Source organism: Meriones unguiculatus, chromosome 14, assembly GCF_030254825.1.
Source record: "Meriones unguiculatus strain TT.TT164.6M chromosome 14, Bangor_MerUng_6.1, whole genome shotgun sequence".
NCBI classification, from domain to species: Eukaryota; Metazoa; Chordata; class Mammalia; order Rodentia; family Muridae; genus Meriones; species Meriones unguiculatus.
This window is the reverse complement of record NC_083361.1, coordinates 52,977,114-53,000,167: the sequence shown is the minus strand read 5'-3', so window position 1 is coordinate 53,000,167 and position 23,054 is coordinate 52,977,114. Positions and strand designations below refer to the sequence as shown.

The 23,054-nt window shown below is 45.8% G+C and overlaps 1 protein-coding gene across 3 annotated transcripts in view; it reads left to right on the top strand.

Moving 5' to 3' along the window:
• Positions 1-2,311: 2,311 nt before the first annotated feature.
• Positions 2,312-23,054, top strand: part of Fan1 (FANCD2 and FANCI associated nuclease 1) — a 35,079-nt gene continuing 14,336 nt past the window's right edge. Inside the window, exons 1-8 of one of the 3 annotated variants that reach the window (XM_021659948.2) lie at positions 2,320-2,498; positions 2,682-4,084; positions 6,672-6,812; positions 9,260-9,461; positions 12,408-12,641; positions 18,346-18,477; positions 19,665-19,773; positions 20,885-21,004. In XM_021659948.2, the coding sequence (XP_021515623.1) occupies positions 2,905-4,084; positions 6,672-6,812; positions 9,260-9,461; positions 12,408-12,641; positions 18,346-18,477; positions 19,665-19,773; positions 20,885-21,004 (2,118 nt within the window). In that variant the 5' untranslated portion in view covers positions 2,320-2,498; positions 2,682-2,904. The other 2 variants (XM_060367270.1, XM_060367271.1) reach the window with 2 other exon arrangements.

The window sequence follows — 23,054 nt, the reverse complement described above, 5'->3', positions numbered from 1 at the left end:
GCACTTTCATGAATATGGCTTACACCTTTCCCCTTTTGGGAAATCCTAATGCCTGGATAAAGGGTTAGCACAGGGACACCCTACAGTTTACAGTAAGATACAGAGAGGGCAGATAGGCTCTAGAAGAGAATCCTGAAGCAACAGACTCAATAGAGCTTGGAATATGTACTGGTCAGAGCCCCCTGTGACCACTGTTTTCATTGCTTAGACCTCCCCACTCAGAAAATACCTGTGATTAATGAATTCATGAGAATATAACCAGCCTTACTCCAGATAGGTGGAGAATAAGACAAAAACTAAGAACGACTGGAAAAGCTCTTGTTTTTCATCTTCAGAGTCCAAACCCAATGGTGAAGAAGATCCTGTGTAAGAGTTATTAATACTGAACATAGCTGTAAGTGGATAAAACTAGGCTGTGTGAGATTAAACACTGATTCTCTGAGTATGCTTGTGTTGCTACAGTGAACTAAACTGGGGTATTTATAGTTAACTTAATCCTCCCTACCCCCCCCCCCCCACACACACACAGGGTTTCTCTTTGTAGCTCTGGCTGTCTTGGACTTCCTTTTGTAAAGACTACGCTGCCCTTGAACTCAGAGATCTGCCTGCCTCTGCCTCCCTGAGTGCTGGAATTTCAGGCATGTGCAATTTCGGCTTAGTTGTTCAGAGTCTGGTGAGGCATTTTGTTGGTTCTTCCTTGTGTGGTTAGGTAGATGGACAGGACTTCCCCAAGCCTTGTGTATGTGTGAGTGTTGGGATCAGCAAGCAGGCATTTCTACAGGCAGCCCCCGGGGCCTGGCAGACCCGGCAGGTAACAGGCATTTGGAAAGACACCCAGACCACCTGCTGACCACCTGGAACCACCTGCACATGCTCTGGATCATGCTATAAGAACTGGGGCCCCTGCCCTTGCGCTCTCTCTCTCTCTCTCTCTCTCTCTCTCTCTCTCTCTCTCTCGCTTCTTTTCTCTTCCTCTCTCTCGCTTCTCTCTCTCTCCTTCTCGCTCCTTCTCTCTCTCTCTCTGTCTGTCTGTCTGTCTCTCTCCCTCTCTCTGTCTCTCTACCTCCCTCTCTGTAACCCCCTCTACCTAATAAACCTCCCGCGTGGAACCAATCTCGTGGTGTGATCTGTGGACCCGCGTGTAACCTCTGTAACCTCTACATCTCTTTTTTACAATTCCTAACAGTGAGTACAAGTGTGCACTGGTCCCCTGGAACTGGAGTTGCGGATAGTTGCCGGCTAACTGATATAGCTGCCTGGACTGAACCCGGGTCTTCCAAGGGAGCACAATATACTCTGTCGGCCATTAAGTTTTAACACGTGACTTTTGGGGGTCATTTTCTGACTGTGGCACCACTAATATGACATTAAAATTCCCCCCAAGTTGGTGCTTGTTTTGTTTTGAGACAGGGTGGCACTATGCAGCCCCAAGGAGCCTTTGTAGACCAGGCTGGCTTCCAGCTCAGATCCACCTGCCTCTGCCTCTGCCTCCCAAGTGCTGGGATTTAAGGCACCACACCCAGCAATTCCTGAAACTTTTATTCAAAGTAGGAATAATCCTTTTCCTCTGAATAAATACCCTCGAGTAATCCTCTGGTCTCCCTACACCTTTTAGTTTTAATAATGATTTGAGTATTACATGGTCCTACAAGTTTGTATTTTTGTGGATTTTTAAAATTCTAATGATTTTCTATACCAGGCTCTTGTATGTGACATTTTAAATCTAATCTGACTAGTTTTTCCTTTTCACTCTACTATTCAATGACCATTTAATGTCATGATTGGCCTGATTTTATTTGGCTTCACTATTTTCTCTTTGTTTCTGATTATCTCTGGTCCTTTTATCTTGTCAAGTCAAAAATTAATCATAATACATTTATTAGGATTATCATATTTTAGCCGTATCTCTTAAGTAATTTTTAGTTGTCTTAGGAATGCCGGGCAAGGTGGTGCACGCCTGTAATCCCAGCCCTTGGGAGGCAGAGGCGGGCAGATCTCTGACTGAGAGGCCAGCCTGGTCTACAGAGTGAGTTCCTGGACAGCCAGAGCTACACATAGAAACCCTGTCTTAAAAAAAAAAAAAAAAAAAAAAAGGGAACTGCACTTGAATCACTAATGTGTGAGGCACTTGAGGTAGTGCAGTCATGTTGCTGCTTCAGCCCATTTTGTTATTGCTAACACACACACACACACACACACACACACACACACACACACACACACACACACACACACACACACTCTTTCTGTACCCCCCCTCCCGCCACCCCCGCTTGATCACTCTGGCTTCTACTTGCCATGCCTTGGAGGGGAGATGCGGAGATCGTCTAGGAACGCCTGCGGCACTGTGTTCCCTCTGCTTGGGGCTGCGAACAGCCGCTGCCCGCCCTGTGGCCCCTGGTGCGTGGCCGCGGCGGGTTCCACTGCAGTGAGTTCAGGACAGCCTCGCAGATGAGCGTCCTCTTTTTAAGACGAATGCTTCTAGAAAGGGCTTGGAAGTAAGTGCAGCTCGGTCCTTCCGAGGCCGGAGCACGGAGCCTGCGCGGAGTTGCAGGGCCGCCCCATTTTCGTCCAGTTCAGAGTTCTCTTTCTAGAAGTAACCATTCCAAGGTTCAGCTGTCGCCCGGTCCTGCTAATGCGTTAAATGTTTTTAATTTATGCTTTTTTTTTTTATTTTTTAGGGAGAAGAAAGTGAACGATAACGACACCAAATCTTGTTTCTCTTTGCATTAGCTCGCGGCGAGAGTTAAAAGTAAACCTTTGGGGTCCGTCACCGGGGTGGCCACTGTCAGAAACTGATGAGGAGGCAGCAGGGACCTTTTATCAACTCAAGCCAAGGGCGTGAATCCTTCACCTGAGATTACTCGAATTTTCTTCTCGGGTCGCTTACTTTTTCTAATAGTCATGTCACAAAGGAAATCACCCGACCAAAAAAGACCCCGCAGAAGCTTATCTGCCAGCAAAACTACAAAAAGCCAATCTCCTTCGATTATTTCGTATTTTAACAGTGCACCACCTCCTAAGCTTGCGTGTTCAATTTGTCATAAAATGGTGCCCAGGTATGACCTAATCAGGCACCTTGATGAGTCTTGTGCTAACAACGGTGACGTAGTTCAGGTTGATCCTGTTCACTCTGGTTTAACGAATCCAATCGTACCCATGTCAGATCTACCCAGTACTGCTTTAAAAAAAGTAACACCTCAGAAACTGTCAGCACGAAAGAGAAGTTTAGTCCCTGTCCAGTGTGGCTCAAAACTGGGCATTCAACGGCAGACAAGTCCCTACTTTAAAGATGAGAGCAGATATCAAAATGAGCTTCCAAGTCAGAATGTGGAAATTATGTCTTTGGGAAGTCTGTCGTCTAAATTATCCAGAAAATATGTAAAAGCTAAAAAATCACCGGATAAGAATGAGGGACTAGCCAGTCACGGTTCACAGAGTTCCCCATCCACACCTGGCACCAGCCTGGTTGAAAACTGTTCAGAGATGGAGGACAAAGATGAGGTTTTGAACACTTCCCAAAAGGAAAACATCTTTTCGTGTGCGTCTCTAAAGGAAGAGAATGCTTCAGGACATGAGGTAAAGGGCAGTAAAACAATGGAAGATGAAAGCCAAAAAGCTTCCTTTGGGGAGCCAGCACCCACGCCTGCATCTGCAGATCATGCTCCCATATTACGTTCATCAGATTTAACTCTTAGGGAGAACGTAAAGTCTGCTTCAGGAGACAGTCTTGTAAAGCAGGAGGATGCCAGAGGGGTCGGGGTGGCCATTGCTGGACAGCTTGAGGCATGCAGCTATGAAGAGACACAGATGACTGTTGATGCTGAGGTTAAAACAACCGTGTCGGGTGATGACGTGAACTCAGACAGGCCCACGGACACTTCCAGGTTCTGTAACAACCAGGAGCTTCCTCGGGAGTACAGCTGTGGTGTGCCCAGTGAGACAGCCCAACCCCCACCCACTCCCCCGTACTACCTGAGGAGCTTCCTGGTGGTGCTGCAGGCCACCCTGGAGAACGAAGAGGACATGAAGCTGTTCGATGACCAGGAGAAGGGGATTATAAGCAAGTTTTACCAGTTGTCAGGTAGCTTCAGCCTGCTTGCTTTTGGAGTTGTCTTCCTTATCCGATTTGTGGGCCACGTGAGGGGTCTAATGACCACAAGGAGTCTCTGTGGGGTATTGCAGGTCTCTGCGCAAGGATGGTTTTTGCGCATGGTGATCTCTGCTCTGCAAGCATACATCTATAACTGAAGTGCTAGTAGCTTGCTTATTCTTCTCCCCACTTTGGTTTTTCCAGACAGGGTTTCTCTATGTAACCCTGGCTGTCTTAGAACTCACTTAGTAGACCTGGCTGGCCTTAAGCTCAGAGATCTGACTGGCTCTGCCTCCCTAATTCTGGGATTAAAGGTCTACCTGGCTCGAGCTGTCTTATTCTTGTGCCTGTTTTGATGATAGTAAAGCAGTGTCCAGTGTCCACATTTAAACAAACAAGAACTACAGTGCTGGCACAGGGAAGTTTAATGATGTTTCTGTCCTGTCCCATTGAGCATGCTTTCTGTTTTCACATCCAGGGTCTTCAAGAATGACAGTAAAAACCTTCGGTAGAGGTTGTAGTGGTGGGATAGTGAGTAAAGTCAGGGTGTGGGGAAAAAAAAGGAAAAATGCAGTGCAATGGTTTTATTTGTTTGTTTGTTTTTGTTTTTTGAGACAGGGTTTCTCTGTGTAACAGCCCTGGCTGTCCTAGTCCTGTAGACCAGGCTGGCCTTGAATTTGAGAAGATCTGCCTGCCTGTGCCTCCCAAATGCTGGGAGTAAAGGTGTGCTCTCCCATGCCTGGAAGAAAAAATACAGTCTTAAATTGGTACAGGCGGATCTCATGAGTTCGAGGCCAGTCTTGAAAAACAAACAAAAGAAAAAAAGACCACCTTGTTGCTTAATTCCTTGGCAGCCAATGGTGGCTCCATGCGTGCTGGCAGTGCCGGTCTGTTGCCAAAGCTGTCCTTATGTAGCAGTCACTGTCAGTCCAAGGCTGTGCTGTCCAGTTTAGGTAAGATGAGCTGCTTTGGTGGCCACACTGTCTTCTAATGCCGGGAGGCCATGTCAGTGCATTGAAATCCAAGAGAAAACCCTAGGTCTTACTACAGAATCCACCCAGTAGTAAAATGGTGATGTAAACAGTTCTGTGGGCAGCAGTTAAGTATGCCCACAACTTCTGTCTGTCTGTGTGGTTCTCATTAGCAGAACATGGATATGGTTATGTAACAGCATTCTCTGACTCCTACCCAGGGTGGTCAGACTGTTCGTATGTGACTTCCAGAGCATTGATAGCTCTGCTTCTCCGAAACCTAGAAATAACAGTTTGAACTGGGCAGTGGTAACGCAAGCTTTTAATCCCGGCACTCGAGAGGCAGGGGCAAGTGGATCTCTGTGAGTTTGAGGCCCAGCTTGGTCTACAGAGCAAGTTCCAGGACAGCCATGGCTACCCAGAGAAACCCACCTAAAAAAAAAAAAAAAAACAATAATGATGATGATGATGATATTAAAAAAAAAAGAAACAGTTTCCTTAAGGCTAGTTCAACAGATTCTTGTATGTTGTTCTCAATGGAGAATCATATATAATGTGTTTTTTGCTTGTTGATTTTTTTACTCAGTAAAATTTTGTCTTTTTGAGGGAGGACCTCATGCAGCTCAGGCCCTCTCTGTAGTTGAAGATGACTTTGATCCTCCTGCCTCCATCTCTGGAGTGCTGGGATCACAGGTGTTCAGCATCATGGCTGGCCATGTACGATGTATCTTAGGAGAAAATAGCTGCTGCTATTTGCTTCTGCTTCCTTAGAGGAAAGTCATGCTGCAAGTTTAAGAAATGTAATGATATCCTTTTTTGGTAGACAGAAACTTAAAGATAATCCAGGCAATAAGGGAACACTAAATGGGTTAATTAAAGTAAGTTTGCATAGGTCAAAACTAGGCATTTTGGGGAGGAAATTCAGATTGGTTTTGATCATAAATAGAATAATGTGTATTGTTGTAGTTAAGGTGTCTATTGCTGTGATTGAACACCATGACCATAAACCAGCTTGGGGCGGAAAGGGTTTTTCTCAGCTTACACTGCCATATCACACTCCGTCACTGAGGGAAGTAGGGGCAGAAGCCCAGATAGGGAGGAACCTGTAGGCAGGAATGGAGCCAGAGGCCCTGAAGGAGTATTGCTCACGGTGAGCTGGGCCCTCCCCCATCAATCATTAGTCATCAGGGAAATGCAGTGCAGGCTTGCCCACTGGCCAGTGTGATGGCCGTGTTCTCTCAGTTTGAGTTCCCTCTTCCAGAATGACTCCAGCTTGTGTCAAATTGGCATAAAATTAGCTAGCACATATGTTAAGCTAAGAGCAAAGAACAAAATAATTCCTAGAATACTGGGAAGGGCTTCTCTGGGGATTAGAACTGTTGCTTAAAAAGTAGGGGAACTTGGTTTTAGAAGTTTTAATATGGCCAGTGTTCATTGACAAATTAGTTTTTAATGGTTTATACCATGGAATGATATCGTTCTACATAAAGTAAAAGGTGTATGTGTCTAACAATACATGTTTACCTATTGTCTAAAAGTAAGTGGAATCTGTATGGTTTTGAGAATAATTTTTTTTTTTTTTGCTGTTTTTCTTAACTTTATTGCAGCTAGTGGTCAGAAGTTGTATGTAAGACTCTTTCAACGTAAATTAACCTGGATTAAGATGAGTAAATTGGAGTATGAAGAGATTGCCTCAGACTTAACCCCTGTGGTTGAAGAATTAAAGGACTTGGGCTTTTTACAGACAGGTATGGTTCGAGGGAGGAACTGAGGGAAATGGGACTTAAGAGTCGCTTTCATGCCAGGTGGTGGCCATGCACCACCTTAAGTCCTAGCATTCACTCAGGAGGCAGAGGCAGGTAGCTCTCTGAGTTCCAGGACAACTAGGGCTGCACAGAGAGACCCTGTTTCCAAAAACTTAAAAAAAAAGAGAGAGAGAAAATCTCTTAGTGTGGTGCCACCTCCTGGTTAGTGTCTGCTAAACAATAGCTGCTTTAAGAAGAGGTCTAGATGTCTAGATGTTGTTAACTTAGAACAACAGGCTCTCGGTTCTTGAGTGACGGCCACTAGGGTGGTGCAGGATGGCCTGCCATTGCTTTCCTGGTGCAAGTTTAGTCATCTGGAGATGGGATGTCCCATAGGAGACATTCCCTTGAGCTCTCACCTTCCAGTGAGAACTTGACTCCTCTTACTCAAGTTCCTCATCTCTGACAAAATAAAGCTGGGATGAAACCAGTGTTTCTTTCAGAACACCTATCCCCGTCATGCCCACACATGCCGCCTCTAGATGCTGATTGCCTGTAGAGTTTAATTAGAGCTGTGTGAGCCCTGTAGAGAATCCGTCTTCTCTTGTGGTACCCTGGGTTATGCCGTACAGTATGGGATGGAAAGGAGCATAGGGAGAATGAGGGATGTGCACCCAAGTTCAAGTTGTAGACACTTGACGAACAATCACAGTAGGTGTCTTTATCGGGAACTTTTTGTAGTGGGAACAGTAGGTAAAGATGGTGTTGGGGTGATTGTGATGGTAGGGCTGGATGGGATAGAGGTGGAGCATGATGGGTGAAGGGGTGGAGGTGCAGGGCAGCAGCTTGGCTTGAATGGTCAGCAGTACTTTCCATTCCTGGACGGGAGCGGACCCTTGCTTCCTCCTGACTTGGAAGATCTGATGCAAATAGGTTATCCTGTTTGATGGATGGCATTCCCTTGACTGCTGCTGGGGACTCACCTTTAAACCCGAGCAAAGGCAGAGCCCCATGGTTCCACTATAGAGACACTTCATGGCTGTTCCTCTGCCTCTTGAAGCCACACTGCAGTCCTCAGTGGTCTTTGTCATGGTGATTACGTTCTTGTTTCAGAACCTTGGACTTACATCTTTTGTACATAGGCCAGTGCTTACCATTTAACCACACAGCCTATCCCTCATTACATTCAATTCTTCACAATGTCCTTCTGAGAGATTTAACTGACTATACTGTGTAAAGCAACCACCCTCCCTGCCAGACTTTGTGGGCCTCCCTCATTTTTTTTTTCCCTCAGATGAAGCAAAAAGGCTTACTTTTACTTCTGTGTTGCTGTATGTGTCTGCATGTGGGCATGTGCTTGACAGTACAGGTGCCCAAGCAGGCCAGAAGTATCAGAAATATTGGGTCACTGGCAGGTGGAGTTAGATTGCTGTGGGCTGGGAACTGTCCTCTGGGAGAATAGCAAGTGCTCTTAACTGTCAGGCCATTGGTCTAGCACCCAATGGCTCTGTTTTTCTTTCTATCCCCTTTTACTGCCTGGCATGAGTAATTGTTGTGGTAGGAGATGGGCTCTTTGGTCAAGGACCTGGATCACTGCAGTGTCCCCAGGGCCTTGGAACCATGCACTCACTAAATACTGGATGGAGGAAGGGCGCGCTGCCAAAATGAATGTCTTAAAGACACATGGCTGGGTCTGATTCAGCCGAGTGCACTTACGTTGGTGTGGTATCCTAGATAGAGCACAGGAGATGCTGGAGGACTGAGCCCATAAAAAGCTTCCCAGCCTGCATCAGGTAATAGGCAGAGGGCTAAGTGGAGGAGAGCTGGGTGACCTCCTTTGGAGAGGCCCCCTTCACATAGCTACGGATGATGAAAATAGAGGATGCATGCCTGTAAACTTTGCTCATAGTTTGTTGTCTGCAGGGGGGTTTCTGTTGTTGTTTGTTTTTAATAAGACAGGGTTTCTCTGGGTAGCCCTCCCTGTCCTGGAACTCACTCTTTAGACCAGGCTAGCCTGGAACTCAGAGATCTACATGCCTCTGCCTCCTGAGTGTTGGGATTAACACCACCACTGCCCTGCTGTTGTCTGTAGTCTTTAATGGAAAGAGCTTGGTGAACTCCTTTGTTGTTGTTGTTTGTTTGTTTTCTGTTTGTAGAGACACGGATTCTCTGGGTACCCTTAGCTCTCCTGGACCAGGCTGGCCTGGAACGCACAGAGATCTGCCTGTCTCTTCCTCTCTGAGCGCTGGGATTAAAGTCGTTGGCCACCACACCCTGCTTTGTCAACTCTTGGCAAACTCATGATTTATTTTGAAAACTATAATTTCTATAGTAAAATCTCATTTTATTTCCATCTAGCTAATTCTCTTCCTTTCCCAAGTAAATAATGCTAGATCATAGCAAATTCTCTAAAACTACTTTTAACTTTTGGTTGTTGTCAACTGTTGCAGAATCTGAGTTGCAAGAACTGTCTGATGCACTTGAACTCCTTTCTGCTCCTGAACTGAAAGCCCTGGCCAAAACCTTCCACTTGGTGAGTCCCGGTGGGCAGAAGCAGCAGCTGGTAGATGCCTTTCTCAAACTGGCCAGACAGCGCTCAGTCTGCACTTGGGGCAAGACTCAGCCCGGAATCAGAGCAGTGATTTTAAAAAGGTCTGTGGTCATTGTATCAGTGAAAACGTTTGCTGTATCGATAAGCACACTGACTCCATAGTCTACACTGTGTATCTTTTCAGATTGCGGCTTTTCAGATGCTTATGCCTGTCGCATTGTGATTGACTGCGGGAAGCCTTCACTGTCCTGTCCTCAGTGCTTCCTTTGTGGTTTCTCCAGAAGTCTTGTGTTGAGATTGTGCTAATTTCTAGAAGCAAGAAAAATCAAGAGCCAATAATGCAAAGGCATAGCCCTTTCGTACATGTTTATTATTTATTATCTAAGAAAACTACCAATAGCTATAACTTAGTTATAGTTCTTTTTTTTTTTTAAGATTTATTTATTTATTTATATAACATTCAGCCTGCATGTGTGCATGCTCACCAGAAGAGGGCACCAGATCTCACCATAGGTGGCTATGAGCCACCATGTGGTTTCTGGGAACTGAACTCAGTACCTTTAGGAAGAACAGCCAGTGTTCTTAACCTCTGAGCCATCTCCCCAGCTCCCTAGTTATAGTTCTTACAGAGTTTTGGGCAAGCTATTGGTCACACTTTTAACTTAGTAAGCTTTTTATTGGAGGGTCAGGCTTAATATGCATTTTTTTGTTTGTTTGTTTGTCTTTAATTTTAACTAGAACTCTGGATGGTTTCTCTAATCTTTAGAAAGCCCTTGAGCTGTTTTTAGGGAAGGCCACAAAATCTGTGGAGTTCTTTCACCAGGAAATCTATAAAATCGGATTATATCTACTTTATCATGGGCCTCATTAATCTGGAGCAGTTGAGGATAAAATGAGATACTTGTTTTATTTTGTATATATTATGTGTCTGCATAAATGACTCCATTTTAATAAATCATGTATGTAAGAAGCTGACTTCAGAAGTATAAAAAGTCCTAGGGCTTGGGTTGTAGCCCAGTGGTCAAGCACTTGCCTGCTGTGTGCAAGGCCCTAGCCGGGTTCAATCCTTAGTACCAGGGGGAGAAAGTATATACCTAGAGAAGTATGAAATCCTTACCTGTTTGGTGTATCAAACAGAAATTTGTGCTGTTTTATTTTGTCTTGTCTTCTTAGGGCTTCTCTGTGTAGCAGCACTGGCTGCTCTGGAGCTGGCTCTGGAGACCAGGCTGGCCTTGAAGTCACAGAGATCCAGAGTGCTGGGAATAAAGGTGTGCATCACCACGCCCCAAAAAAGTGTGCTTTCTTCATCTAGAATTTCGAGGCTTGCTTTGCTGGGCTCTCCATTCAGTACAGGAGGTAGACAGAGGCCAGGTGAAAGTGAGCTCCACCCCAGCTTAGGCATTTGGGCAGCCTTTGTGGGTGACTGGTTTTCAGTCAGCTGCTGCTCTGCTGGGGTTTGCTCCTGTGCTCAGAACTGGCAGAGGCACTGGTCTCTGCAGACCTTCCAGGTATTAAGGACTGTTTTGCTGAGAAGCTTCTGGATGAGAAGATGGGAAGTCTTCACCAGGGCCACTGACTCAGCTGGGGTGACTCTGCCCCCAGGAGCATCGAGCACCATCTACAGACAGTTTCTGGTTGTCACCACTGGGGGAAGGGACAGTGTTAATGGCATCTGTGAGTGGAAGCTGGATGCATCCTTTATAGAATGCACAGGAGAAACTGGTGGGTGGTGGCAGCCACCTTTAATCCTACCACTCAGGAAGGCAGAGGCAGGTGCATCTCCGTGAGCCTGAGGCCAGCGTGGTCTACAAAGCAAGTCCAGGACAGCCAAGGCTACACAGGGAAACCCTGTCTCAAAACAAAACACCAACAAAAAACCAAAAACCATTAAAGAATGCACAGGAGAGCTCCCAAACGAAGAATCCTTCAACCTAAATGTCAGTGGTACAACTGGCCAAGGAGCCCGGTTTCTGTAGCCCAGAAGGGCTGCATGGCCTTAGCACCTTGCAGATGCCTGCAGCTGTCCTGGGTTGGCAGTGCTTCTGGGTGGCCTTGCAAACCGGAACAGCACCACACCTCGAGTGTGTCTGTACCTCTCGCTCTCAGCTGCCACCCACCAAGAGCTTCTGTTAATGATGGTTTAAGTACCTAATCTTCCTCCTTCCTCCCTCTTTCCCTTCCTTCCCTGCCCCTTTCTCTTTTTGGAAGCAATTTCTCTTTAATTTTTAAAAAGCTTAGTATAATGGGACTGGTGAAATGGCTCAGCAGGTAAAACAGCTTGCCTCCAAGAACATAACTTTGATTCCTGTGACCCTTGTGGTAGAAGGAGAGAACTAGCTTTGACAATTGTTCTCTGATCTCTGCACATATGCAGCATGTGTGTGCCTACACAGGTATGTGCACACGCACACATAAATAGAGAAATACATGTAATATATATATATATATATATATATATATATATATATATATATATGAAGGCCTGTTATAGAGGCTGATTGGGAAGCTTGAGGTCCTAGAATCCTCTGACTAGCGTTTGGTATTAGAGAAATAGAAAATAGTGAAAAGACGAGAGCGTGCACCAAGGGAAGAGGTCTGTGTTGTTTGTGGCGCTAAGGGCCGGTATCAGGGGTTCCCAGTCTTTAAATGGTTATTCAGATCAATAATTGAGAATTGCTAATATCAAAAAGGTAGTAAGTTCTTCTGTGAGTCTTCCCTGGTGTTTTGAATGTTTGTAGCTGTGGTAAGCCCTGCATAGTGTGTGGCTGGGGAAGGAAGCACCATCACTGAGTACGAACCACATGAAACCATTCAGAGATAAAAATTCATTCATTAAAAAAAAAAAAAAATTCATTCATTTTCCTTCATGTCCCCAAGTGAGGCTCTTAGCTCTGAGCTCCACTGTCACACAGCAGGGAGTGCTAGATTTGCTGAATGATTAGAACAATGTCTGTATGCCTCTTTATTTTAGCTGAGAACAGTTTGTGAAATCTCATATCCAAATGCGTAAAAGCTAAAGAGGTGATCCTGCATTGTCCGTGTTTCAGAGCTAAAGACTTGCTTGGACCATCACTGCGAGTCTGTAAAGGCCCCAGGGCTGTGTTTTCCCGCATCTTGCTGCTCTTTTCGTTGACTGAGTCCATGGAAGATGAAGAAGCTGCTTGTGGGGGTCAGGGCCAGCTTTCTACGGTGCTATTGGTCAATCTGGGCCGAATGGAATTTCCTCGCTACACCATCAGTCGGAAGACCCAGATCTTCAGGGACAGAGAGGATCTCATCAGGTGGGGCCACGACAAGTTACTGTAAAAGCTGCACATTTAAAAAAAATTTAAATTGAATGAGAGGTTAATGCTTCTTCCTGCCAGCCAGTGTGGAAACTGGAGTCCATGCGCAGTCATTTTTAAGTTTTCAGGTTTCATTGTCCTTTGCCTTCCTCACGTGCACTTCTGCACCTACGGGAGAAAGCAGACATGCGCTGAGAAGAAAGCTGCCACGTCACTGAGTTTTGAGTTGAAGTTACAAAATTTTTTACTAGACTATGTTCCTGAGTAGCCGCAGCAGGAAACGCTTTTGTAACACAAACGTTTGACAACCCTGCCTGTGGATGTAGAGTTGGGATAAATAAGGCAGAAGAATTTTTTTTTTCCAGTTACAGCATTCAGAGATGGCTGATGAGCGCTTGTATGTGTGCCTTAGAATCAGGTACATGTTGAGTTAGGACTTGTGAGTTTACACAGTGCATCGTGGATTCTATGAACGTTGGCTTGATCAGCAGAAATAGGCTTTGACTGAAAAAAAATGGTATAGGTCTTAAAGAGACCTTTGTGGTTTTTGTTTGTTTGTTTGTTTGTTTCTTTTTTTTTGCCCAGGATCTCGGGCTGGTCTGGCAATCACAACCCTCTTGCCTTTGCGTGGATGTGGACATGCACAACCATGTTTTCATATTTCCATAAAAAAAGAAAAAGCAACTTTTATAAGAAAGATGAATTTTCTGACATCACTGTAAAAGTAACTTTCAGTCACTTGATGTAATTGTTGTCTCGGAGGCTTACTGCCTCCAGCTGCTAACCTAGGCCTTGTCATGGAAGCTTCTGTACAATCTAATCTAGGCCTGGAACGTTTCCAGCCTCTGTGACTTACTGGTAAATAAGCTCACCTTTTCTAGCTCTGGTTCAACTTAGCTGTGCTGGCTCAAACCAACTCTAGCAATCTCGTCTAGTCTTCTGCTTCCTTCTCATTCTCTGGCTCATTCTGTCTTCACCTGTGTCTAGCTTGCTTTCTCTTCAACTTGTCTCTGTAAAACTCTCCCAGTGAGACTGCCTCTAAATTCCACCAACTGAACTGCCTGGAACTCAGCTCCACTTACTGCCTCCAACTCACTGACTGTACTGAACTGACTAGAACTCAGAGGTCTGCACGCCTCTGTCTCCTGAGTTTAAAGGGATTAAAGGCACATACCACCACACCTGGACCTAAGCTTTTCTTTACCAGAAACTTCCTTTATACCAGGCTGCCCTTAAACTCAGAGATCTGTTTGCTTCTGGCTCCTGAGATAAAAGACATGTCTGTATTCCAGCCGGATCCCACAGACCCAGCAGGTCTTTGGATGTGATCTCTTGCCAGAGCAGCCATGTTCTGAAGTAAAATTCCTCTACACATCACTTTTGGTTATTGATTTCAAATTTGTAACTCAAATTTAATCAATAGTGTTTCAGACCTTTGCTTTAGAGAGTATTAAGTTTTGCACACTCATGTTCTAAGTGAAGTCATTGAGAGTATTGAATTAAATCAGTGTTGATGTAAGCCATTGTTAGCCCATTAAGCCTCAGCTGTCAGGAAGTTGAATGTCTTGCTTGTATTCATTTGGGATGAGTCTCTAGCTGGATCTTCTGTCCTGAGGACTCACCATTTTCAGGTGTCTCCTGTGTTCTGTGTGTTTTATTCTTTGTGGCTTTATACTCTTATCTTTCGTGAGCCTGTGTACCCCGAAGCCATCTTCCAGCCTCCCTATAGTCAGGCTTGTGAAGCTACTCTGTCACAGTTGCCTCATCTGTGACAAGGGAGAGTGATGGTTATTCTTCAGATGTGTGTGAGCACATGGTGGGGGGAGTGCTTAGAATCTGGCCTTTGTGGGGTGTCTCATACATGCTGGTCATTACTCTAAATGTCATCACTACCCTTATATTAAAGGTATTTCCTTTTAGTTTTGAGTTGACAAAAACCGCAGGTGGCAAGTTCATAAGAGAGAGGACTCCATTTTTTATTTTTTATTTTTTCTGAAAATACCTATGGTTTAATGAAGTAATTGAAATTCCCTTGGTTATGAATGAAAAAGGGTTTAGTTGTTCTCATAAGTGCCATATTATACAAATCCTGTAACATGATGCCTGACCTGACAGCCCTTTGCCCACTTCTGCACTTGAGGTAAGTGCTCCTCAGTCGTCCAGTAAAGCTGTGTTGAGTGGCCCGAGCCTCCTATGCTCTGGGTAGTCAGGGCGTTACAGAAGTAAAGGAGGTAAGGCTGCTGCCAACATGGGGTTACCACTCCCTGGGGAGATAATAAGCAGGAAAATGACAGTGGGTCAAAATTACGTGACCGGGTGGTAGAGCTGCCTCAGCAGCTAAGAGCATTTGCTACTCTTGCAGAGGACTTAGTTCAATCCCTAGTATTTACACAGCTGTTCACAACCATCTGTAATTCTAGCTCCAGGGGATCCGATCTGTCACCCTCCCCTGGCTTCTGTGGATACCAGGTAGACATACGGTACACATTCAGGGAAAACACACATACACATAAAATAAGAGTAATAGTGTTTTTTATAATGATGTGCCCACTGAGAGGTAGGCTTTGAAGTTCTGCTTTATAACAGTGTCAGGGAGTGACCCTGGAGAGTTGACATGAGAATGGAAGGCAGCTGTATCTGGAGCTATATCCAGAGCGTGCATGCATTTCATCAGCACCATGTAAACACGGAAGAGTTAGGGAAACATGGCTGTGTTGGAGACACACAGAGGCCTCTGCTCAGGCTCTGGCTCAGCAGTGTAGAGACAAGCTGCAGGGCCTGGAGGACGCTTGGCCTCAGTAAGTTGGGGTACAGTCTGGGGCTGTCCTCATAGTATCGGGAAGCAGGTGAATGGGGTGTTCCCTGTTTTTAACCAGAGCAGCCTGTGGAGCACCAGTCAGAGGGGAGCAGAGATCTGAGGGAAGCCTCCTTTAACTTTGCTGGTGGTCTGGGTGGAGGGTGATGGTGACATTTGGACTGGGTGGGGGCAGTGGAGACAGGTGAGTATGGCAAGAGTAGTTTTCCAGCAGAAATGACTTAATCATAATTAGATGTAAAGGGGCAGATAGGAGTGGATCAGGGCTGGATCTGGTGTTGGACCTGGGGTGACGGTTGCTCCAGGAGATAGTAACTAGGAGAGGAACACTGTTAGGCTAGTGGGCAGAATGTGGGGCACCTCTGGCTGCTCAGTTGATGCTGCCCTGTGTCACCCCTGACAGGCTACAGGGCAGTGCTTCTCAACCTTCCTAATGCCGTGACCCTCTAATACAGTTCCTCATGTTGTGGCGACCCCCAACCATAAAATTATTTTTATTGCTACCTCATAACTGTAATTTTGCTACTGTTGTGAGCCAATGCAGGATATTTGCTATGTACCCCGTGTGAAAGGGTGTACAAGCCCCAAATGGGGGTCGAGACCCACAGGTTGAGAACGGCTACTGTACGGCCTGTGAGGGCAAGGCACTTCTGTTTGTTTTGTTTTTTTTGCAGTGCTGTCAGACCAGCCTTTAGGGAACAAAGATAGGACCTAGTACACACTCAGAACTGTGGTCTTGAGTCAGGTAAAACCAGCTGGTCCCCATCCTGTGATTCCCTTCCTGTAGAAGTCAAGGCCTTGGGCATAGACAAAGAGGAGCTAGCCAGTGTGCGCAGCCGCAGTGTGTGGCGCAGCTGAACAGGGCATGTCAAGAGCTGTCCTGACTGGTTGCAGATGAATGTGCAGGTTATGAGGACAAAGAGTGCTTGTGGCAAACGTGACGTAGTGACCATGGGCAGCTGGGCCTTGTGAGCTGTAGGGGTCCTTGCTGGTATTAAATTAGATGAGCTGGGATGCTTCAGCTGGCAGTCAGTGGATGAAATACTTGAGGTCAAAATTTTGAAGCGACATAGTTCACTTGGGATAGATGGCTCTGAGCGGCCATGAGCGTGAAGCAAAGTGGGGAAATGGTTACTTAGGGTGCTCTTCTTCATTCTCATCGATGGTGAGGCCATTGGGTTATTGTGGTAGGAGACTCCGTGGTATAACAAGCAATGAGGCAGCCATTAGAAGATGGTAGATGGTAACTTGCCTATTCCCATGGGGTTAACAGGTAGCCACAAGAGGCAGTGGGATCTTCTAAAGAGCAGCAGGGGATAGTGCCGCCATGTCTCAGTGCTGAGGTTGGAGACCGCAGAGAGGAGCCACCACACCACCACATGGGGTGAGTGGCAGTGGACACAAGCCTGCGGGTGGGCAAGTACAGGACAAAGGGAGGGTGGAGAGAAGAGGCTGGCCATGGGGAAGAGAATACTGTTTGTGGTCGGCATGCCCAAGTGCCATTGAGAAGGGGTTTGGGAAGCAAGGGCTGTGCCTTAGGGACAGAGGAGGGATGAGGACTACCTACCCCATCCAGACGGTGACAAGGACTAGCCAGGTGGCAGAAGAGGGAGATGGAGTAAAGTGTGGTGGGTATGGTTCAGGTGGGAGTTGGATCAGCCATATTGCTGAATGTGAGGGGGCGGGGCCTCCCTGGTGATGGTTTGTGGCGGGGAAGGGGTACTGCCTGCCTGCCCCAACCTCCAGGTACCCTTCCTAGTTTCTTTTGAGAAGGGTCTCCTGTAGCCTAGGTTGCCCTTGAGCTTGCTACGTACCCGAGGATGACCTTGAAGTTCTGAATCTCTTGTTTTGATGTGTGGCAACAGAACTGGTTTGTGTAGTGCTCGGGAGCAAACCTAGGACTTTGTGTGTGGCAGGCAAGTGCTCCATCCTTGAGCTACAGCCCCTGACCATGTTTTTTTCTGTTTTCTTACTGACCTTGACATTGTCTAGTAGCATATCATAAATAATTGGATCTATGGGGTTGTGAGCTAACTTAACCTCTGGATGCAAGGTGTTCTCTTGTTAATGTTAGTGTCTGTGTTTACTGGTGTTGCATGCTTTTCTTCAAAATACAGTGACTGTGCTCCCAGAGTATTTCAGAGTCTGTTAGCCACGTGTCTTTGATCTTAATATCTAAGGAAGTAATGGAAAGTCATATTTCTTCCAGTAAATAGCTTAAATTTTATCCTTGCTGTCTCCCCCAAGCATTCCCAGTTACTTTGGAAATACCCTCTTTCTTTTGGCCTGGGCAGTATTCCTATGGCACCTCTGACTGCATTGCTTACTGTGTCAAACTGATATCTTGCCACAGTTCTGAAGTCCATTACAGATTTGCTTGGTGACTCTCTACCTGGTGAATGAATGAATAAATGAATGAGTGAATGAATGCATGCCAGAACTCAGAAGTACTAACCAGATCACTATGGCATTTATATTCTGTCTTCCTAATAGAGCCAGCTGAATCAGTTCATGGCCATTGTGAGCAGCAGGGAGAACTATATTATTACTGGGAGGCAACTCAGATATGCTTCACTTTTGTCTTTCTGTCTGTCTGTCTGTCTGTCTATCTCTGTCTTTCTGTCTCTCTCTGTGTTTTCATTTTTGAGACAGGATCTCATTGGGTAGCCTTCGCTAACCTGGAAATCCCTTTGTAGACCTGGAACCCAGACATCCACCTGCTTCTGCTCCTCAGTGCTGGGGTTGAAGGCAAGCACCACCGCGCCCTGCACATCCCTCACATTTTCATGGGCATGCTTCTGTCCTTGGGAGATAAGCTAGTGGCCGGAAGGTAGTGATTGTTATCAAGTATCCCTCCACTTAAGACCTGGGCCGCATTTCTCCTAGATACGCAGCGGCTGCACACATGCTGAGCGACATCTCAGCTGCCATGGCCAATGGCAACTGGGAAGAAGCTAAAGAGCTCTCTCGGAGTGCGAAAAGGGACTGGGACCAGCTGAAAAGCCACCCTTCCCTGAGGTGAGTCCTTGAGTGTATTTTAGTGTGTTTTCCTGTGACAGGGATGGAACCATAGCTTGAGATCAAGGCTCAGAGGAAGTTGGAGAGGGTAGAAGAAGGTAATGGGGGATGACGATGAGGAAGGTACATTGTACGTATGTATGAGATAGTCAAAAATTAAAAATATCAAAAGCAAAAGCAAAAAAACAAGTCGGAGAGTGGTTGAGGAAGACAGCCAGCGTCAACTTCTGGCCTTGTACACATGCACCTGCACGCTCTTGAGCACAAACATACCCACACACAAGCTCCCTGTGCTGGCTAGTTTTGAGTCGGCAAGCTATCTGAGAAGAGGGAACCCCAGTGAGAAAATGCCTCCGTAAGATGAGGCTATCGGCAAGCTTGCAGGGCATTTTCTTAGTTAGCGCCATTGTGGGTGGCGCGATCCCTGGGCTGGTGGTCCTGTGTTCTGTAAGAAAGCAGGCTGAGCACGCCATGGGAAGCAAGCCAGTAAGTAGCATCCTTCCCTAGCCTCTGCATCAACTCCTCCCTCCAGGTTTCTGCCCTGCATGACTTGCTGTCCCGACTCCTTTAGTGATGAACAATGATATGGAAACATAAACCAAATAAACCCTTTCTTCCCCAAGTTGCTTTTGGTCATGGTGTTGGATCACAGCAATATTAACCCTAACTGAGACACTGCCTAAAATAAAAACAAAATTAGAAGTGAATAATATTTACAGAGGTAGATTGTTGAACTTGATTCCAGTGTTGGCACGTATTGGAATGTTATGTCACATTCCAGTAATATATACAGTTTTTATGTGTTTATGTGTCCGTTACAAAATGGACTTAGGTAGTTGTGCAATATGTAGAGAAAGATAAATAGTCAAATGTATTTTTAAATATGTTTAAAGAAGGTCAAACTCACCATTTGTTGAAGATCTTAGGAAGATCTTTGAAGGCTGGTCCAGGTTTGTGGATAAGGTTTAAATGCTGGTCTCAGGTTAAAATTTTATTGGGTGTTCTCATCCTAACCCCCTGAGTGTCCTGGGGCAGGAGCTTGGCTGTGATGATCTAATTTTGTGGTGCAGAAAATTATGCATACAACTCAAAGTATTAGAATATGTTGTTTTAAAGACAGGAATTCAACATTTTGTCACTTCTTATAAGCCCAGTCATTAAACCGCTGGCATGCATTGTCCTTTCAGATACCACGAAGCCTTGCCACTCTTTCTGCGCTGCTTTACCGTCGGGTGGATTTACACAAGGATTTTCTCTCGGGCTGTTGAAATACTGGAGAGACTTCACATGTATGAGGTAAGAGCACCCTCCTTCACTGACAGGACTGTGGTACATATGGGAGTGAGAACCTCATGGGCTGTCAGTGTTCCCACGAGCACATCAGCACATAGAAGCTGATGAAGCATCTACAGACTGGGAACCTTGTGGTTGTGGTCATGAGCAGAGCATGGTAGGAGCTGAGTCAGCCTTACCGGGGTCTCAGATCACTAGACCCTGTGGGTAAAAAGCTCACACTCCCTTGTCATCTGTCAGGTATTGTGGATAGTTTATAGTCACAAATTAACAGTTTGGTCACATCCAGAGATTAAGATTAAGAACTTGCCAGAGTTCCCGTTTATTGTGTCTTGTATTTCTGTATTAACAAGTGATGTTTTACAAAGAGGAAGTGACAAGCTGGTTCTTTGACTTGGGTCTCTTGGATCCCAGGAAGGTCCATGGACATGATCACACATCTGTCATTCTGAAGCTTTTAAAGCTCCAATGCTCAAAGAATGTATCATAGTTAACAAGATAAAGCAAAGTTGAAAATTAGGTAAAGTAATATAAGCTGGTTCCTTAAAAAAAGATTCCCTTTGAAAGTGTAAGGTGGCTTTGTTTGGTGCACTTTTGGGACTCTGGTGGAGGAGGGCTACATGGGCATGGTTTCATTGTTTTCACATCCTCTGGGAGACAGGCACAGTGTCTGGTCAATTCTTGCTGTGTCAGTTGTGTTAAAGGTTCTGACTCACAGCCAGATCCCAGGCTGAAGGACTTTTCTCTCTTCCCATGTCCTCTTTCATCTGTCCTGCCTCAGCGCATGCCTTGAATCTCAGAGGGTCTAGAGCTTGGTGGCTTCCCAGAGTGCCAGGATGTGCCAGAGCCAGCCAGTAAACATCCAGGGCTCTTAGTGGCCCTGGGCTGCCAGAAGTGACTTAGAGAAGATTTGTACCACCAGGCAGGGACCTGGGGTCAAGTATGGATGCTTGGGCAGCTGTGGACATGCAGGAGAACATCTCAAACTCCGGCCTGTCAGCCCCGGTTCGTGGCCTTCATAGCGAATGGACCTTACCAACCTTGCCAACGGCTGACTATAGTTAGAGCTGAAGTTCCCAGCATCTAACAACCTTTCTTTTTCTTGTTGTCGCAGGAAGCTTGCGAGGAGCTTGAAAACCTCTTGTCTCAGAAAATCTATTGTCCTGACAGCAGAGGCCGCTGGTGGGATCGCCTGGCTCTTAACCTGCACCAGCACCTCAAGCGTCCAGAAGAGGTACTCAGCAGCACATGCTGGCTGCCTTAATGTGATTTGTAATGACAGGTTCTAAGTACATCAGCACTGGGCACAGGACTGAGATCCTCAGTCTTAAATAAGCACTTAAACAAGCACTGCCACTGAGCTACCACAGCACCTTTCTTTAATTATATAGCTTAGCTATTTATTTATTTAATTTGTTAGTGTGGGAAGAGGTTTACAGTGTAGCTGTGGCTGTCTATTTATTTATTTGTTGGTGTAGGTACAGTTTCACTATGTAGCTCTGGCTGTTTATTTTTTGTTGGTGTGAGTGAGTTTCACAATGTAGCACTGTCTGTCTGTCTGTTTGTTTCTTTGTTTGTTGGTGTGAGTAGAGTTTCACTATGTAGCCCTGGCTGTCCTGGAACTCACTATGACCAGGCTGGCTTCAAGCACACAGATCCACCTGCTTCTGCCTCCCAGTGCTGATACTGAAGGCATGCACCACTGTGCCAGCCATTTATTTTTACTTTAATTAAAATGTAATTGTGTCACTTCCCCCTTTCCCTTTCCTTTCCCATTAATTTCTGTGTTTCTGTGTTAGTGCTAACAACAAAAAATTTAATCTATTGTTCTGAGAAAATAGGAAAATGTGTGCTTTTATTAATATTGATGTATTTCTATATATTACATGGAAAAGTTATTCTAGATAAAAGTTTAAATAATTATTTTATCAAAACTTTAGAAACCATTAATAAAATAAATGTGATCATCAAATAAGAATTTAAAGAAATTCTAAATTCTAGAAGATATTTTTCCTTTTGTTAAACATTTTTTTGATTGAGTTCTCCCAACCCTGTCCCCACTCTGAAATAGCAGGAATGCTTCTAACCCAAGCATTAAAGAAAGGCAGGAGATGTCTGCCTGCCTGACTTGGAGAGGAAAGGGCTTGACATCGGGTTCCAGGAAGTAGAGTCAAAGAGAGGGAGGATCAGGTGTGTCTCAGCTCCTTGCAGGTTCATATTCATATATTCTACCCCTGCCTCTCTCTCCTCTCTCTCCCAGATCTACCCCAGGGTCTGTGCTGGAAATGGTTTCATGTACTTGTTGCTCAGTGCTTCTGGCTACAAAGGCTGTCTCACCCTTATTTCAGTGCTTGGACAGTGTCTCTTTGTGCATTTGCAGGGCATTTGGCCCCACCTCTGAACAGGCAGCCCTCTCTGGCAGGCCCCAGGGATCTTGGGGACTTGAAATGGACAAATTCTGTCACTGCTGTGGCTGAGCAGGGTGGAGCCTTTGAGGCCAGCGTCTCTGAGCCAGGCAGATAACAGTGACTCTTTGTGTGGCTGCCTGTGGGTCCCCTCCCCTGTCACCATCCCAGCCCCGTGTTTGAGCTGAATGGAGGAGACTGTGTCTCAGGGAGGGCTTGTTTTTCCAGTGGTACATTAAGTGAATCATGGGGACAGAGGGGTGGAAAAATTTGCCCGTGGAATGTGGAAGTATGATGTAGTGTTTTTACTACTTTCTGCTAAAACAGTGCCTTGTTACCTCAGGTGCCTGTGAAGTGGAAGCCGTTTTCTGTCCTGAGGTGGCCATGCTGCCGCTTCCTCCTGCTGCATGCTGAGCCAGGCAGGGTGCTGGCTGGCCCAGAACCCAGCGTGGCAGGGGAGCATGTGTCTGGGCCACCTTTTATCTTTTGCTGCAGTTACAAAGGTGTGACTGATTCCCCCTTGTTCACAGTTCTAGGGACATTTGCTATAGTCACAGGCCAGACAGGCCACTGAACTTATTTTTCACGGGTGCTAAGAAGGTTCTAGTTCTTTTCAGCCTTTTTCCAGTAAATGCAGTGCCATCCACCAGCCCTTGTTATCCTCTCACCACATCCCTGTTCTCCATGTAGCCAGGGCCTGCTCCTGGGAGCTGGGCCGTCCTGGCCATCCTTCCCTGGGCCAGGCCTCCTCTGCAGGAATGGTGTGCTGCAGGACCATTAACCCTTCTAGACTCCTCTAGACCCAGTAATTCCCCAAGGCTTGAGCTTCCATTCATTCATTCCTCGGGGCTTTTTTTTTTTTTTTAATTTTAAAATTTT